Source organism: Panthera uncia, assembly GCF_023721935.1.
Source record: "Panthera uncia isolate 11264 chromosome C1 unlocalized genomic scaffold, Puncia_PCG_1.0 HiC_scaffold_4, whole genome shotgun sequence".
In the NCBI taxonomy this organism is placed as follows: Eukaryota; Metazoa; Chordata; class Mammalia; order Carnivora; family Felidae; genus Panthera; species Panthera uncia.
The window spans coordinates 9,578,446-9,596,824 of record NW_026057585.1 but is presented as its reverse complement, the minus strand read 5'-3'; the positions used below and the strand labels follow the sequence as shown (position 1 = coordinate 9,596,824).

Genomic DNA, 18,379 nt, shown 5'->3' with positions numbered 1-18,379 from the left:
TGCTGGGTCATATTGTTCTGACTCTCAATTCAACATCAGTTCTTTCAGCTGCTATTACTTTGTCCATTTCAGGAAACTTCTATGGAACTCCCAAACCTCCAGCAGAACCCAGCCCTTTCCAGCCAGATCCAGTTGATCAGGTCCTCTTTGATAATGAGTTTGACACAGAATCCCAAAGAAAGCGAACCACATCTGTCAGCAAGATGGAGAGAATGGACAGCTCTCTTCCTGAAGAGGAAGAAGATGAGGACAAGGAAGCTATTAATGGCAGCGGAAATGCGGGTTTGTAAATAGATGAGTCACTTCTAACTGATCTTCCGTATTGACTATAACGTGACACTGAATTAGAAGTAATAAAATCTATCGCAAAGTCTGTGTAGTAAAATCTATCGCAAAGTCTGCGATTCTGATTTTTTTCTAAAAGGTTGTACATGGAACACAGTGTATCTCTGGCAGCCATCTCATAGGCTGAAATGAGTTGTACCAAGTGGAAGTTTGGATAAGTCAATAATAAGCTGTCATTACTAATAACGTGATATGCCATTACCCTGCGACTCGAAATATTTGAGGCTCCAAGATATGGGAATCGGGTTGGCGTGAGTCCTACTCGACAGGATATGAACAAAATGTAGTTTTAAGACCCAGCCTTCAACTAAAAATGCAGGGGATCAGAAACATGCCAGTAAAAATTACCTGAAATATTTGTTAGCAATATGTTGAATTTAAATTCTTAATCACCCAAAGAAAATTTCCAAACCTGACTCTCTTATTTCTCATTAAATGCAAAACCAACAGAAATTTAGTGGTGGAGAATCTTTTGAGCACCCCTAACTAATGTGGTTGCTTAGGAGATTCTTACCCTGCTAATTGAGAGTAGAAGTGGGAAGCCACAGAATTACAGCAGAACTAATTTTAGTGCTATTTATTATAATATTTTTATTCACAACACTAGAATATGAACTTCATAAGGGCTGGAAGTTTTGCATGCATCATTGTTGTATCCCTTGCACCATAAACCGTGCCTGGCACAAAGTAGGAACTAAAAAAGTATTTTATTGATACCCAGTAAATGAATGAATTTGATCACATCCCCAAATTTGCAGAACCCATTACCATATTATTTTCCCAAAGCCTCTGATGTTTTTCCTCATCATCTACTAAAATTTGCTGCATACATTGTATTGACTGTCTTAATATATTCATTTGTGTCCTCCAGAGTGTGAGTTCTGTTTTATTGTCCTAACATCTCACATAGTTATGCCACATAATCTGTTTGACATTAATGACCCCAGTATATTTGGGTGTAGAGACTGAAAACAGGTCTAAAAAGATTTAGGTGAATTCATGTCTAATTCTTTAGCGGATGTTAAGGGAACTCCTCATACTCTAAGGGGAGCTTTGCTCTCCCACAAAATTAAGTCTGTTAACATTTTTAAATGTTTGAGACTGGGATTAGAGACCATGAACCTGTCCCAATATAGGAACTTCTGTGTTCTTAATTTGAGGGGGAGAAATGTTCTGTTTTTACTCCTTTACGTTTATTTATTTTTTGAGAGACACAGAGAGACAGAGCACAAATTGGGGAGGGGCGGAGAGAGAAGGAGACACAGAGGGGCGGAGAGAGAAGGAGACAGAATCCGAAGCAGGCTCCAGGCTCCGAGCTGTCAGCACAGAGCCCGATGCAGGGCTCGAACTCACGAGATTGTGACCTGAGCCGAAGTGGAACACTTAACTGACTGAGCCACCCAGGCGCCCCCTGTTTTTACTTCTAATGAAGAGCCTTTTGGTGACCACTGCAGTTCCTCTAGAGAGAAGGCTGTCTGTAACCTCCATCGTTTTATGCTTGTCATGGAAGCCAGTTGTTAAACCAGATGTTACTAACTTTTTGATGGTCATGTTTGGGGTGCTTGGGTGGCTCGGTCAGTTAAGTGTCTGACTTCGGCTCAGGTTATGATCTCATGGTCTGTGGGTTCGAGCCCTGCAGCAGGCTCTGTGCTGACAGCTCAGTCTGGAGCCTGCTTCGGATTCTGTGTCTCCCTCTCTCCGACCCTCCCCGCTCATGCTCTCTCTCTCCTTCAAAAATAAATAGACATTAGAAAAAAAATTTTTTTTAATAGTAAATAAAGGGAGTATATCCAAGAGTGGGAGGCAGTTTGTATACTACCATTTGCATGTGGATACCATAGGACACTTCCCCTGGATTATACACTTCTTTGTAAGAGAAAATATTCAGAATATTTTAATGAAAAAACAATAAAAGTCATGACGAAAAAGCCTTGGTCTTTTCTGAATTAATACTAACCGTAGTTGTTCACTTAGTGAAAGTTGCGGAAATGTGCATTTGTGTGTTGCGATTGGGAACTAGAACTCCTGCCTTAAAAAATTGACACTTTGAGGGGAGGTAAGTAGGGAGAGAATAGGTAAAGACTTATTTGTGTATACCAATATGTACATTATTTTGTTTAACTTATTTTAAAGTTTATTTATTTACTTAGCACAAATGGGGAAGGGGCATAGAGAGAGGGAGAGGGAGAGAATCCCAAGCAGGCGCTGCAGTGTCAATGCAGAACGGGACATGGGGCTCGATCTTGCGAACCGCGTGAGATCCTGACCTGATCTGAAATCGAGTCAGACGTTCAACCGACTGAGCCACCTCGGCGCCCCCTCCCCCAACAATGTTGTATATTATTTTATATATTGCTGAAGAATTAATGTAAGAATGCTGATATACCCATGTAGGATGACATATGTTATGTAATAATGCTAACATTTTTTTTCTAAGGTGTTTACTATATGAACAGTATTTTCTTTTTTTTTTTTTTTTTTTTGAACAGTATTTTCAAGTCATTGGCTATTAAGCAAACTCCTTTACAGTCATTTTGAACCATAATCAGAAAAGTATTAGAGCTTTTCTGCAAAATACTTCTATCCCAGGAATGTAACTCTCTTTCAGATTGATTTCCACATTGAGTGAGTTTTAATTTCTGTCACTTTTTTTTTTTGCCTGGAGAATGAATCCTGTGTTTTATTAAAACTATGCATTCAACAAATATTTATTAAGCACCTGCTAGGCTAAGTGCTAGGCATTTTTCTAACAGCTAGAAATAAAATACCGAACAAAACAGACAAAAGCCCCTGTCTTTATGACCTTTGCCTTCTAGTGGGAAGAGACAGAATTATCCAACATAGATGAATAGCATATATTAGAGAGTGCTAAAGAGAAAAAGCAGAGGGGGAAAAGGATAAAAGATAGTGGTGACCAAAGTTTGTGGTTTTAAATAGAGCGGCAGAAAAGATCTCACTGAGAAGAGGACTTTGAAAGAAGTGGGGGTGTAAGCTCAAAATACCTGGGAGAAAAACATCCCAGCCAGAGGGAATTCTTAATACAAATGCCCTGAGGTGGGAGTATACCTGGAATATTCCGACAAAGGAAAGAAGACCAATATAGTTGGATACAGTGTGGACAATGCATTATATGTGTTGGATGAGAGTAATGGAAGGGAATAAAATAATAAGCAGTGAAGTCAGTCAGATAATGATTGGGGGATGTGGAAACGGGTATTACATAGGATCTTATAGGTCGTTGGAAGAATTTGGCTTTTTTAAAAAAATAATTTGCTTTTTATTTTGAGATGAGAAACCACTTAGGGATTTGAGTAGAAGCAGAACTGGATAAAACAGATTTTAATAAACTCATTCTTGCTTCACATTGAAAATAGGCAGTAGGATGATGCGTCTGGGTGGCTCAGTTGCTTAAGTGTCTGACTTTTGATTTTGGCCCAGGTCATGATCTCACGGTTGTGAGAGCAAGCCCTGCGTCAGACTCCACACTGAGCAGGGAGCCTGCTTGGGATTCACTCTCTCCCACTCCCTCTGCCCCTCCCCTGCTCTCACCCTCTAAAGAAATGAAATAAAATAGAATTAAATTAAATTAAAGAAAACAGGCAGTAGGAGGGCATGGGCATGAACAGCGATGCTAGTTAAGAGGTTGTAATTTAAGTGAGAAATATTGGTTTGGACCTGATTAAAGCATGACAGGTAGGAAGTGGTCTGAGCCACTTACAAATGAGTAACATTTGCCGACAGACTGGATATGAGGCCCAAGAGAACAAAGATCATTTCATGGGTTTTAGATGGAATATCTGGAAGAATGGAGCTGCATTTATTGAGATGAGGTAGATTTAAAGAGGAGTCAGTTTGGGTTGGCAAAGGGTGTTAGGGGCTCACACTGGGGTATTTGAGCTTGAGATGCTCACTAGACAGCCAGATGGAAATGTCATGTTTGAAGTTGGATTTAAAGGTCTATGGCTGGTCTGAAGATGCATATGTGGACATCATCAGCATACGGCGTGTAGAGCTGTCATTGCAGAGTAAGGACACTGAATGAGATCCACAAGAGAGTAAGTATATAGAAAGAGAAGAGAAAAGGTCCAAAGACTGAACCCTGAGAAGGCCTCTAATACATGGAGCTCGGGGAGACTGAGAAAAGCCAGTGAGCTAGAAAGCACACCAGGAGGGTAGAGTGTCCTGGAAGCCAGGGAAAGAGAATGATAAACTCTCAGATGCCACTGATAGCTCACGTAAGATGGTCACTGAGAATTGATCATTGGATTTAGCTGTGTGCAGGAAACAAAGTCATCCAAATGAGATTAGGGATAAGGGAGAAGTAATGGTAGATTTAAGGAGAAGGAAGGTATGAAATGGTTATCTGGGAGAGTGGCAGAGTGAATGGACTAAAATTTCCTGTGATTATCGTACATCGTTAAATGCCCTCTTGAGCTTAGTGGTCATAAATCAAAAGTGAACTAGTTAGTGTTGCCTGTATTCAGCTACATGTGCTGCTGTAGAGCAGGGGGAAAGATGTAAGCAGAGTTATTATTGTTCAGCTGGGCACGTATGATGAAGTAAGGTTGAGGCAAAGGAATCAGTAGTAGTGTTTGTTTGCAAGGGAGTGATTATCATGCTTGATCATGGAATTTCAGTTACATGAGTAGGGCAATGAAGATACGACGAGGGACAGTGAAAGGTAGTGGGTAGTATTAATGGACTGTAGAACTCGTTTGGATAAAGGACAGTTGGAGTAGAAGTACTATATGTAATGATACCTAAAGGCTCTTCTAAGATTCTTGATTCCAAGGCATTGCCTGCAGTTTGGAGTTGTTATCTCATAAGTCTAAAAATGAGGTTTAAGTGCATGAATTGTGAATTCCCTAGACAGTAACCAAATTTTATTCTTACTTACGTTATGGACTCCGGGACACTAAAAGGACTTTAATATTACCAACAGAATTACATTTGGCAATAGGAAGTCTGTTGAGTGTAATTAAAAAAAAAAAAAAAAACTAGTATCATTTTAAAGACCTGTGTTAAATGTGTACGAGACAGATTGGTATAGCAGTTAAGAGTGTGAACCACTTAGATTTGAAACCCAACTTTGTTTTTGTTTTTGTTTTTGTTTTTGCAGTTTGTCAAATACTCTTCTTTTTTTTTTTTTCAATATATGAAATTTATTGTCAAATTGGTTTCCATGCAACACCCAGTGCTCATCCCAACAGGTGCCCTCCTGAATACCCATCACCCACCCTCCCCTCCCTCCCACCCCCCATCAACCCTCAGTTTGTTCTCAGTTTTTAAGAGTCGCTTATGCTTTCGCTCTCTCCCACTCTAACCTCTTTTTTTTTTTTTTTTCTTCCCCTCCCCCACGGTTTCTGTTAAGTTTCTCAGGATCCACCTAAGAGTGAAAACATATGGTATCTGTCTTTCTCTGTATGGCTTATTTCACTTAGCATAACACTCTCCAGTTCCATCCACATTGCTACAAGAGGCCATATTTCATTCTTTCTCATTACCACGTAGTACTCCATTGTGTATATAAACCACAATTTCTTTCTCCATTCATCAGTTGATGGACATTTAGGCTCTTTCCATAATTTGGCTATTGTTGAGAGTGCTGCTATAAACATTGGGGTACAAATGCCCCTATGCATCAGCACTCCTGTATCCCTTGGGTAAATTCCTAGCAGTGCTATTGCTGTGAAACCCAACTTTGCTATCATTAGCTGCTTGACCTTGACTAAAACCTCACTGTGCCTTAGTGTCCTCATCTATAATCTGTAAAACAGAATAGGAGGGATAAATAGTATAATAAATATAATTAATATTATATTGATAAATTATTAGAATTAGTAAATAATAAACAGGGTTGCTGTGAAGATTATGAGTTAAACTAGAGCCTGGAATTATAAAAGGACAGCGTAAGAGCCACTGCAGCTGCTGTCGCTGGTAGTACTGTGACAGATATGTATTCACTATGTACTGAATTGATTCCAGTGTTATTTTTTGCTTCTTTCCCAGACGACATCAGAGATGCTATCCTGGGTTAATGTCACTTAGCAAATGAAAAAAATTTAGTATGTTTGTCACTTCAAAAATTTTACAGCCAAACGTGGACATATTATACAAGGAAATTTGCAGTGAATGTCTGGCATTTTGTTAGAAGTGCAGAGAGCTGTCTGAAGAGAATGTAACTTTACCGACTTTGCACACTGTTCTGTTTTGAATGGCAGAAAACAGAGAGAGGCATTCTGAGTCCTCTGATTGGATGAAGACTGTCCCGAGTTATAACCAAACAAATAGCTCCATGGACTTCAGAAATTATATGATGAGAGATGAGAACCTGGAACCACTGCCCAAAAACTGGGAAATGGCCTACACCGACACGGGGATGATCTACTTCATTGAGTAAGCAAATGTCTGTATCTCTTCTAACACGCCCGTCACTGTGAGGCTTGTCTTAACATTTTTAAATTCTCATTTCACAAGGCTTCCATTTCTTTTATATTTCTTTAAAAAGATTGGGGCACCTGGGTGGTTCAGCCAGTTGAGCATCTGACTTCAGCTCAGATCATGATCTCCCGGTTTGTGAGTTCAGGCCCCCTACTGGGCTCTGTGCTGACAGCTTGGAGCCTGGAGCCCACTTCAGACTCTGTGTCTCCTTCTCTGTCTGCCCCTCCCAACTTCTGCTCTGTCTCTCTCAAAAATAAATAAACATTAAAAATATATATATTTTTTCATACAAGTAACAGTTGATCCTAAATCTGATGATTTCCCTGGATGATATTTCATTTTTATTTGACTTGGATAAAGGAATAGTGTATTTGACTTCTGGTTTTTTAAAAACAAGAGGATTAAAAACAGGTTTGTCATGAATAATGAAAAATGTAGGAATGAAGAGTATTTTGCCTGGCTGTTTTTTTAAACTTTTGGTAGATTGGCTAACTTAACTTAATGAGCATTTCAAGAATTACCATCATCTGGAGGGAGGACATATTTATTATCTGAGCTTAATATTTTCAGTTCTAGATGTATTCAAGCAGTGTAGTTGAATAATATAGGAGGGAACCATCACTGATCCTCAGACTAATTGGTACAATATAAATTGATAAAACCTAATTTATGAGAAAGCACTATTAATATAAATATATTTATAGAGATATAGAACCACATGTATTTGATAAACCTAAAATTTTATATGGTTTAGACCAGAGAATAATATAATAAATGATTTTTATATCATCAGTATGAATAAATGATTTTTTGGAAGTTTCATTGTGAAGCATTTTTATGTTCTAACGCAGCTGTCATTCTCATCTTTAAAATAATTTGCCCAGAGGTAGAATATGAATGCAGTGAAGTTATAGAGTATAACAGTTAAATAACAGTTAAAATATTGAGGGCTGGACACTGCAGTCAAGAAACATATACTTAAAAATGAATTAGGAGTGGGAGACTTGAATCTGTTTCTTCATTTGGTCCCAAATTCCACATCCTTCCCATAGAGTGAGCATCTTGCTTTACCAAGGGGATTTTAGTATTTAAAACATGTAGATTTTGTGTGTATTGTATTGTTTTTACCATATATGGTACATTATTACTTACATTATACACTTACATAAACGTTAATGACAAGGATTATGCAGAATAGAAAAAATCCGGTATATTCTTCTCTGTGGATAATTTAAGGGGTTTTTCAAGGGTAATTTAAACTTTGGACTTTCATTATGACTTTAGAAATAAATCCCCAAGTAAGTTGTAGAGTCATTAGAAGAGGCTAGAGTATCTTTAGAAGCAATGTATGAGACCTTGAATCTGACAGTCCTTTATCCTGCAAACGGGGATAAAGTAGTAGATTACAGAGAGGGGAGAGAATTTATAAAAGAAGTGCCTTTATGTTGAATATTATTAAAATACATTAAAGACCTAAATATAAGACCTGAAACCGTAAAACTCCTAGAAGACACAGGGGCAAGGTTTCATGGCATTGACTTTGGCAAGGACCTCTTGGATATGACACAAAAACTGCAGACAACAAAAGCAGAAGTAGACGAATGGGACTTCGTCAAACTTAAAAACTATGCAGCAAAGGGAAGCAATCAACGAGTGAAAAAGCAACCTGCAGGATACGAGAAAATATTTGCAAATCACATATCTGATAAAGGGTTCATAACTGCAAGATAGCCAAATATTTGCTGCTACCCAAAGCTCTTTTGTTTGCTATAGCTAATGTATTTGATCTTACTGCTGTTATTAAATCATGCATCTGTAAGAAAAGAATATTAATCTAGGTCTGTAGCTTTTAGCTGTCATGTTTTAGGGATAGCTCCTACAGGCATTTCTTCACCTTGGGAAATACTGGGTAAAGTCCTAGGAGATTGCCTACATTTGCTAACTTAGCAATAAACATTTGGGGTCCCTGGAACCAAAGTGTTAAGCTTTTCTCAAGTAACAGTTGTGAATTTGGTCTAGCAAGATACATGCATGATTTTTTTTTTCCTAACAATCTACATGTTGCTAAGCCTCTTTGGAGTCCTGATCCTTTTCATGTTACTAAAATCTATTTAACTGACTTGAGTGTGGAGAAATTATCTCTTTGACAGAATGGGTAACACAATCTTTCTAGAAACAACCCCAGTTTCTCTGATTCGATTATCCATTATTCAGCACACCCAAGTGTTTCTACCACAGTCTACCAGCTGGTATCATACCTGGCAATGTGTAAGAAGGGGTTGCACACAGCCCTGGTTAGCTCAGGAGTTAGGAAAGGCATAGAAGATATGATTAATTCCCTGAAACCGTTGGCTTAATTTCCTAAGAGTAATTAACATACAGATTAGGGAGTTTGTCTCATTATAAAGACATCAAGGAATGATATTCTCATACTACTTTGATAATAACTTCAATTTACATTTTGTTGTCTTCCCGTATAATTTCCTCCAGTTATTTCTTTCTTTAATATCCACCTATTTCAGATGTTTAAACTATAACACTGTTTGTCTACACAGCAGTGCGATGGTTTGGGTTTAGAATTAGTATCTGCTGAATGGTGGCATTGCTCTTGGAAAGCGTCTGTGGCCTGCTTTCTAAAAAGGAATGTGTGTGAGGGATAGATGGGGGGAGTCTTTTGGTTCCTGCTTTCTTTTCTCTATTCAGTGTATGATCCATACCGATGAAAACTTTGTTTTGTAGAGTAGAGTTTAACTAACTATACCCATCATTTTTACTTGCATGTTGCAGAAAGACGCTTAGAAACTTTTAATTTTGCTAAACTCTTATTTTAAAGAGCCCTTTTGAGGGCAGCGAATCTGTCTGTTCATCACTATCTTCCCAGCTCTCAGCACAATGCCCACACATCACAGGTACTCAAGAAATACAGTGTTTTTTTGAAGGGAGGGAGGGAGGAATTCAGCCAGCACCAAACAAGAGTTTTAGTGCAGCTTTTTCGACTGGATAATGCACAGTATGGGGCTATGTCCCCACCCTTTGAAACATTTCTGACTGCTTAAATAAGCATCTGTTAGCCTGTACTTGGAATTTCACCCCTTCCCTACAGTCGTCTTTCTCAAATTAGTACCACTGGCATTACCTTCCCTTTATGGCAATTTCAAAGTAGCAGACTGAGAAAGTAGGATTATCGAATCCGAGGTGTACAAACAGAGCCTGGCAGAGATAAATGTGCAAACATCATACCTTTTAGTCACTTTTGATCTTTGCTTTTGAAATACTTTTCTCCCTCTTTATTTTGCTGTTTCTAACTGAAATCTTTATTCTGCAGCCACAATACCAAGACAACCACCTGGTTGGATCCTCGTCTTTGTAAGAAAGCCAAAGCCCCTGAAGACTGTGAAGATGGAGGTAGAGATTCAGAAATCTTTTATACTGTACTTATCCTCTTAATCCCGCGTTGTTCTTCTTGCTTAGTGACTTTTCCAAAACCCTAAAAACCATAATGTACAGAAGCACATAACCAATGGGTGGATATCGTACTCAGCTGACCCTGATAATTATGTCATTGCATCTAATTTTATGAGAGACTTTATTTCTCTCTTTTTGAGGATTATACAGTGAAATCTTTTTTGAAAGTCTTAATAAAAATACATTGCCCTTTGTTTTACATTTGTTTTAAAGACAAATTTTAAAATTTCTAAACAAGTATTTTCATAAGTTAGGTACATTCTCCACCACAGGGTAGCTTCATCATGGCTGTTGAACCTTCAAAAATATATTTAATTTAGTATCACTAGGACAGATATGCTATTATTTATGGCTACTCTTTCATTCAGTTTTTTAAATTTTTTTTTTAATGTTTATTTTTTTGAGAGAGAGCATGAGCAGGGGAGGGGCAGAGAGAGGGAGACACAGAATCAGAAGCAGGCTCCAGTCTCCAAGCTGTCAGCACAGGGCCTGATGTGGGGCTCGAACTTAGGAAACCTGAGCTGAAGTCAGATGCTTAACCGACTGAGCCACCCACGTGCCTTGGCTAATCTTTCATTTAGACTGTCATTAGCAACTCAGTGAAAGTCTCTAACGTACCCCAACCTGCCACTCCTGCCCACACACAATTTTTACTGCTTAGTAGAAAAATTTCTCTAAGAATTCTTAGATTATAATCTTGCCTGTCTTATGTGTGTTACACAGTGTCTAATAGTCTAGTCTTATACATAGATATAGAATTTACCCCAACCAAAATTGTTTGCTATCCCTTCTTGAATATAGAGTGAGGATGAATAAAATTTGCATTCATTTTGTATCACTGCATCAGAAATTATTTACCTTGGTTAAAAAAATAAAGGGCTATGGGGTGCCTGGGCAGCTCAGTCAGTTAAGCATCTGACTTGGGCTCAGGTCATGATCTCATGGCTCATGGGTTCGAGCCCCGTGTTAGGCTCTGTGCTGACAGCTCAGAGCCTGGAACCTGTTTCAGATTCTGTGTCTCTCTCTTCTCTCTGCCCCTCCCCTGCTCATGCTCTATCTCTCTCTCCTTCATAAATAAATAAATATTAAAAAAAAGATGAATGGCTAAGAATGAGGTTCAGATAGTCTTCCTATAGATTGAACTCCAATCTATTAAAAAAAAAGTTACACATTTCATTCAGCATGATTGCAATATTAAAAGTTTTTCTAGGAACAACCAATTGGAAAATGGAATTATTTTAAAATTGTTTGCAATGATATAAAGAAAAATTACCTTGGAGCAAATCTACTAAAGATGTACAGACCTACTGAAAGACGCACGAGATAAACTGAAAAGTACAAAACATCCCTGCAAGAACTTAATGAAGACTTAAATAATTAAGGAGATACACTGTGTTCATAGATTGAATGACACAGTATTGTTAATGATGTTCGTTTTCCCTAAATTGGTATCTTGATTCCATACAATCCCAATAAAAATCCTGTAAGTCTGTCTTAAAGAAATTGACAGGCCAGTTCTAAAATACATATAAAAATACAAGGCCCCAGTTAGCCAAATAGTCTTAAAAAGGGCAGAGGTAAGGGACGTAGGCTACCAGATTTGAAGAGTTAGTGTAAAGCTCAATAATCAAGGCTGTGTGGTATTGACACAGGATAGACAAGCAGACCATTGGAACAGAGCAGAGCATCCAAAAATAGATGCACAATATGTGATCACTTAAACTGCATCCCAGGTGCCAATCAATTCAATATAAGAGGAGGATCTTTATCAAGTGGTGCTGGGAAAACTGTATATTCATGAGGAAAAATGAACTTCAACTATACCTGACTCCATACACAAAAATTACTTTCAGATGAATCAAAGACCCAATCATAAAAGCTAGAACCATGAAGCTTTTAGAGGAAAATTTAGGAGAATATTTTCATAACTTTGGGATTAGCAAAGATTTCTTATGCAGACCACAAAAAACATGAGCCATAAAAGAAGAACTTGAGGGACACATGGGTGGCTCAGTCAGTTAAATGTCCAGCTCTTGATCTCAACTCAGGTTTGGATCGTAGTGTCATGGGTTCAGGCCCTGTGTTGGGCTTCATGCTGGGTATGGTGCCTACTTAAAAAAAGAAAATAAGTAAAACTTGATAAATAGGACTTAATAAAAATTTTAAATTTTTATTCATCAAAAGACACCATTAAGAAAATGAATAGTCAAAGCCCCAGGTTTTGCAATATGTATCTGACAAAGGAATTGTATCCTGAATCTATAAAGAACAGTTAAAACTCATTAATAAGACAAAAACCTAAAATTTAAAATGAGCAAAATACTAATTTTTTTTAATTATTTAAAAAAAAATTTTTTTGATAGAGCACAAATGGGGGAGGGGCAGAGAGAGAGGAGATACAGAATCCAAAGCAGGCTCCAGGGTCTGAGCTGTCAGAGCCCGACATGGGGCTCAAACCCACGAACCACGAAATCATGGACCTCAGCCGAAGTCCAAATGCTTAACCAACTGAGCCACCCAGGAACCCTTAAAATGAGCAAAATGTTTAAATAGGCATTTCACCAAAGAAGATACACAAATGTCCAATAACCACTAGGAAATATGCTTAACATCATTAGTCATTAGGGAGATGCAAATTAAAACCACAGTGATATACCACTTTATCCACTAGAATGACTATAATCAGAAAAAAACAGATAATAACAAACGGTGGTGAGGATGAGAAGAAATGGTAACCCTTATAAGGTGCTGGGCAGATGTAAAATGGTACAACTGCTTTGGAAAGCAGTTTGGCAGTTTCTTAAAATATTAAATATAAATTTACCATATCTCCTCACAATTCCACTTCTAGGTACCTACCCAAAAGGAATGAAAACATATGCCCACAAAGACTTGCCTGTAAATATTCAGAGAAGCATTATTCATAAAAGCCCAAAAGAGGAAACAATTCACATGTCCATCAGCCAATGAATGGATAGATAAAATCTGGTGTAATCATGTAATAGAATACTATTCGGCAATAAAAAGGAATGAAATCATATACATACTACAACATGAGCAAACCTCAAAATGTTATTCTGGGTGACAGAAACTAGATACAAAAGACCAACTACTGCATGATTCCATTTATATGAAATGTCTGGAATAAGCAAAGCTATAGAGGCAGAAAGATTACTGGTGGTTGCCCAGCAGTGAGGATGGGAATAGAGATTAAGGGATTAAGAGATTAAGAGTATGAGGGATCTTTTTTTTCCCTCTTTGTAAATGTTTATTTTGAGAGAGAGAGTGAGCGGGGGAGGGGCAGAGGAAGAGAGAAAGAATCCCAAGCAGCCTCAACACTGTCAACACAGAGCCTGACACGGGGCTCAATCTCATGAACCGTGAGATCGTGACCTGAGCCAAAATAAAGAGTCAGATACTTAACCTACTGAGCCACCCAGGCACCCCCAGCATGAGGGATCTTACTGGGGTGATGGAAATCTTCTTAAACTGAATTATGGTGATGGTTTCACAACTCAGTTAATTATTAAAACTCATTGAATTGAATATTCAAAACAGATTAATTTTATAATATGCAAACTGTACCTCAATAAGGTTTTTTTAAAATGGCCAAAGAACTTGGACACTTGACCAAAGAAGACAAGAGAATAGACAATAAGGACATGAAAGGGTGCTTATCATCATTAGTCATCGCTACAGTGAGAGGCCATTCACACCCTGGAAGGGCTAGAGCCCAATACACTGAAGGGTACCAAAGATTGGTGAGATTGTAGAGCACCTGGAACTTTCACTAGTTGGTAGGGATGTAAAATTATGTGAACACTTTGGAGAACTTTTGGCAGTTGCCCATAGGGCATTGTCTCAAGAGAAATGAAAAACATATGTTCCCAAAAAGACTTCACCTGAATGATCACGACAGCCTTATTCATAATAACACAGACCTGGAAACATCCCAAATATCCATCAACAGAAGAATGGTTAAAGAATTTTTGGTATATTCATGCAGTGAAATACTACTCATCAATAAAAAGAAAAAACTGTTGATAACACTCAACAACATGGATCAATCTCAGAAACGTTGAATAGAATAAGCCAGAACAAAAGAACGGGTACTCAATTATCCATTAATTAAAGTCTGAGAACAGGCAGACTCATCTTTGCTGCAAGAAGTTGGAAAATGAGGTGGGGAACCGGGAAGTGGGTGAATTGAAATAATTCTCTGGAGTAATGAATATATTCTCCCCCTTGTTTGGGGCAGTAGTTAGGAAGGCATATGGCAGTTGCCAAAACTCTTCTATAATTGAGCATTTAAGATCTCTGTATTTTGTTGTATGTAAATTATTTGTTTTATTTATTTTTGTAATGTTTGAGAGAGAGAGCTCGAGACAGTGGGTGCAAGCGCATGAGCTGGGGAGGGACAGAGAGAGGGAGAGAGAGAGAATCCCAAGCAGGCTCTGTCAGCACAGAGCCTGGCATGGGGCTCAATCTCACAAACTGCGAGATCATGACATGAGCTGAAGTCGGACGCTCAACCAACTGAGCCAACCCAGGCGCCCCTAAATCATTTCTTATGACGTACCTCCCTTGTCTAAAGGCTTTCATCAGTAAGTTCCATATGGTGAAATCATCTCCAGTAAAGGTAAACTAGAATATATAATCCCAGAGAATTTTACCTTTGAAAGCTCATAAATGCGGTGTTTAGTCTTCTTGGGCATGTCTCTATTGCTCGTCTCCGTTTCCTTTTCCTGCCCACTGATTGTTGCAGCGCAGTTGTATGCCTTTTTCTCTTTTCCCTTGTACAATGTATTTCTTTTCATAGACTTAACCATTAATTTACTATAGCTGGCTGGCCCCCTTATTGACTCTCTAGTATTGTCCTGTTTTGACTTCTGTTTCTGTATTTCCTACTGCATTTGAGACTTTTTTTAAAAATTGCTTAAGTAGCACTTCTAATAAACATATTTAAAAATTTTTTTTAATGTTTATTTTTGAGATGGAGACAGAGCGCGAGTGGGGGAGGGGCAGAGAGAGAGGGAGACACAGAATCTGAAACAGGCTCCAGGCTCTGAGCTGTCATCACAAAGCCCAATGCAGGGCTCAAACCCACGAACCGTGAGATCATGACCTGGGCCAAAGTCGGACGCTTAACCAACTGAGCCACCCAGGCACCCCTCTAATACACATATTTAAAACTTAACTGAACATCTTTCTCCTAAAGTCACCCCATCCCTCTTTCTGTCACAGGCACCGTGCTCATAATCATCTGGGCCAGAGGTTCAGAGTTCTATTTGCTCCTTCCTCACCTCTTGCTGTATTCCCTATATTGTTTCCAATCCCTGCTCCTCTTTCTTTGTTCAATACTTTGCCAATACATTATTATGAAAATTTTCCACCGTATAGAAAAACGGAAAGAATTTTACAGTAATTTACCCACCACTGAGATATTACGATGAACATTTTGCTCTGTTGGTTTTTTTACATAGCTGTCTATCCGTATGCTTTTTCTATGTTTTCTTTTATTTTATACCTTCCTCCATCCTTCCAGTCACCACAAACTTGGATTACTCTTGGTCTTTTTCTCCAGTTATATCTCCCCCTCCAATATATCGTTAACGCGAGTGCTCTCCAAAATGGTGGTGCTCAGATTGTCTATTGGTCTACAAGAGGACAATGTTAGAGCTTTTTTTTCATTATGCGCCTACTGGGGGGAAAAATAAGTTTCTCTACTATTTTATACACAGACTGGCAATGCATTCTTTCTCATTCTGTCTGTAGATTATTACATACAGTACCCAGAGTGTCTTGAGGGAAAAATGGACATAGCAGAAGTTGTCAGGGCACTGTGAAGTTTTACACGTTACTTGTGCCCAGTTAAGTGGATACGTAAGCTAGGTTATATAGTTTTTAATTCATAAAAATTGAAATGTGACTTAAGGATTTCGCATAGATACTGCCTGTTGAAGATAATACCAATATACAAGCCCAAGTGACCAGTAAGTAAACACAGCTGATACTTCATATACTTCATATGTGAGCTTTTTTAAGCCACATTGAGATAAAATCACAATGATTATTTATTTAGTCTTCATCTCCTTTTTAAATTTGTTTTTCATATGCTTTATTATGTACATATCTTTTAAAGATTTTTTTTTAATATTTATTTATTTTTGAGAGAGAAAGAGACAGAGTGCAAGCAGGGGAGGGGCAGAGAGAGAAGGAGACACAGAATCTGAAGCAGGCTCCAGGTTCTGAGCTGTCAGCACAGAGCCCGATGCGGGGTTTCGAACCCATGAACTGTGAGATCATGACCTGTGCTGAAGTTGGACGCTTAACCAACTGAGCCACCCAGGCGCCCCTTTATTATGTACATATTAGAGCAGTACATATATATTTATGAATAAACACATCTTGGAAGTACATTCGACATGTTTGGCTGATAAGGCTACATGATCAAAAACCTTTGGCTGTATGGGCTACAAATTCTTCTAAAATACAACTGCCTTATACCTGTCCCTTCCTCAGAAACCTATAATGGCTCTTACAGTCACAGAATAACATCTAAACTCTTTGGGGAAAATATTGAAGATTTTTTGACAGTTGAACCATATTCTACATTTCTTTTTTCAAAGTATTTTTGTTTTTTCCAAAGTAATTTCATGTCATAAATATGACATAGTTGTCTTTGCCTTTGCCACATGTCCATCTCTTTGGTCAGGAACAAGCCTTGCTCCCTGTGTTCACCTGGCTCATATCTACCGATCCTTCCAAGCTCAGTTCTAAAGTATAATTTCGTCGTAGCCTCCTCTTGTCATTCATTCTCTGCGGGTCAGAACTAGGTGTTCTCTTCTCTGTGCTCAACAGTACCATATGCACCTTTCCATTGTAGCACGTATTCCATTGCACTATAACTAGATACATACATTCTATAAGAGCAGTGATTTTGTCTTCATTTGTATATCCCTTCGGTAGGGACTTACATGTTTGGAAGGAGGAGAGGAGGAAAGGAAGGAAAGAAGTTACTCTGTCTTCCAGATTATTTTGGTCTCCTTGAAAATATTTTTTAATCTCTATGAAGTTCTGGGTGCAAGACATAAATAGGAAGTCTGTCTTCATTCACCAGGTTGGAGTCAATGCTGAAATAAGACCAAGGAATCAGATGGGTTAAAATGCTAGCTGATGAGTGAACCTGACTTTAGCTCTGCATCTCTATGGGCTTACTGGTGTTTTACCCCTGCAGGAGGCAGCCTTCAGCCCTCAATCTCTGTCTTCTGTACAGCTGGGGCCTCTTCCCCTAGGGCAGGCATGGCAAATCGGACCAGACTGCACCCTCTGCAGGCAGGCTGACATGCAAAACAGCCAGGGAACTCAAGTCCTGAGCCAAGCATACTGAATCCATTCTCTGAAACTCACCAGTCAGATAAGACAGTCTTTCTTCCTTGGAGAAGAAAGTTAAGGGGCTCAGAGACACTGGAAACATTTCTCCCTTTCTTTCCCCCTTCTATGGAAATTTGAAAAATTGAATGAGTCTCGTCCCCTGATGCTCTTTACGTTAAGACCGACAATATGTCTTGGTCAGCCCAGGAACTAATAACTCCACTTATTCCTTTTTAATTATTCCTTTTAATTATTCCAGAATAATTAATGATAATAATAGTGTCCCCTTTTACTCTCAAAAGTGCACAATACATTATATGGTCCTCCTAATTATATCTTTCTTAAGATCAACCACAGTTGCATTTAGTATAGTAGGAATGTTCGAAACTTTTTTTTTTTTTTTTTTTTTTTTTTAAGAGAGGGAGAGTGCACATGTGAGCAGGGAAGGGGCAGAGAGAGAGAATATCTCAAGCAGGTTTTATGCTCAGCACAGAGCCTGATGCAGGGCTTGATCTCACAACTGTGAGACCTTGATCTGGGCTGAAATCAAGAGTTGGATACTTAACCAACTGAGCTACCCAGGCGCCCCTCAAAACTTTTTGATGGAAGGTACTTTCCATCCCCACAACTAGATATGCCTTCCTAACATCACCTGTACTTACCTGCGGGAATCCCACAGTTTGGAACCCTGAGCCTGTTTGTTTGATGCTCAGCCAACCATTAGCACTTCCACTGTGCATCCCCCCGAATGGGG

The 18,379-nt window shown here is 38.7% G+C and overlaps 1 protein-coding gene across 2 annotated transcripts in view; it reads left to right on the top strand.

Annotated features, from left to right (window-relative positions):
* Window positions 1-18,379, top strand: part of MAGI3 (membrane associated guanylate kinase, WW and PDZ domain containing 3) — a 243,769-nt gene that overhangs the window by 165,955 nt on the left and 59,435 nt on the right. For both annotated transcript variants that reach the window (XM_049618389.1, XM_049618390.1), the window contains exons 4-6: window positions 73-282; window positions 6,567-6,741; window positions 10,112-10,191. In XM_049618389.1, coding sequence (XP_049474346.1) covers window positions 73-282; window positions 6,567-6,741; window positions 10,112-10,191 — 465 coding nt within the window. The remainder of the gene's footprint in view (window positions 1-72; window positions 283-6,566; window positions 6,742-10,111; window positions 10,192-18,379) is intronic.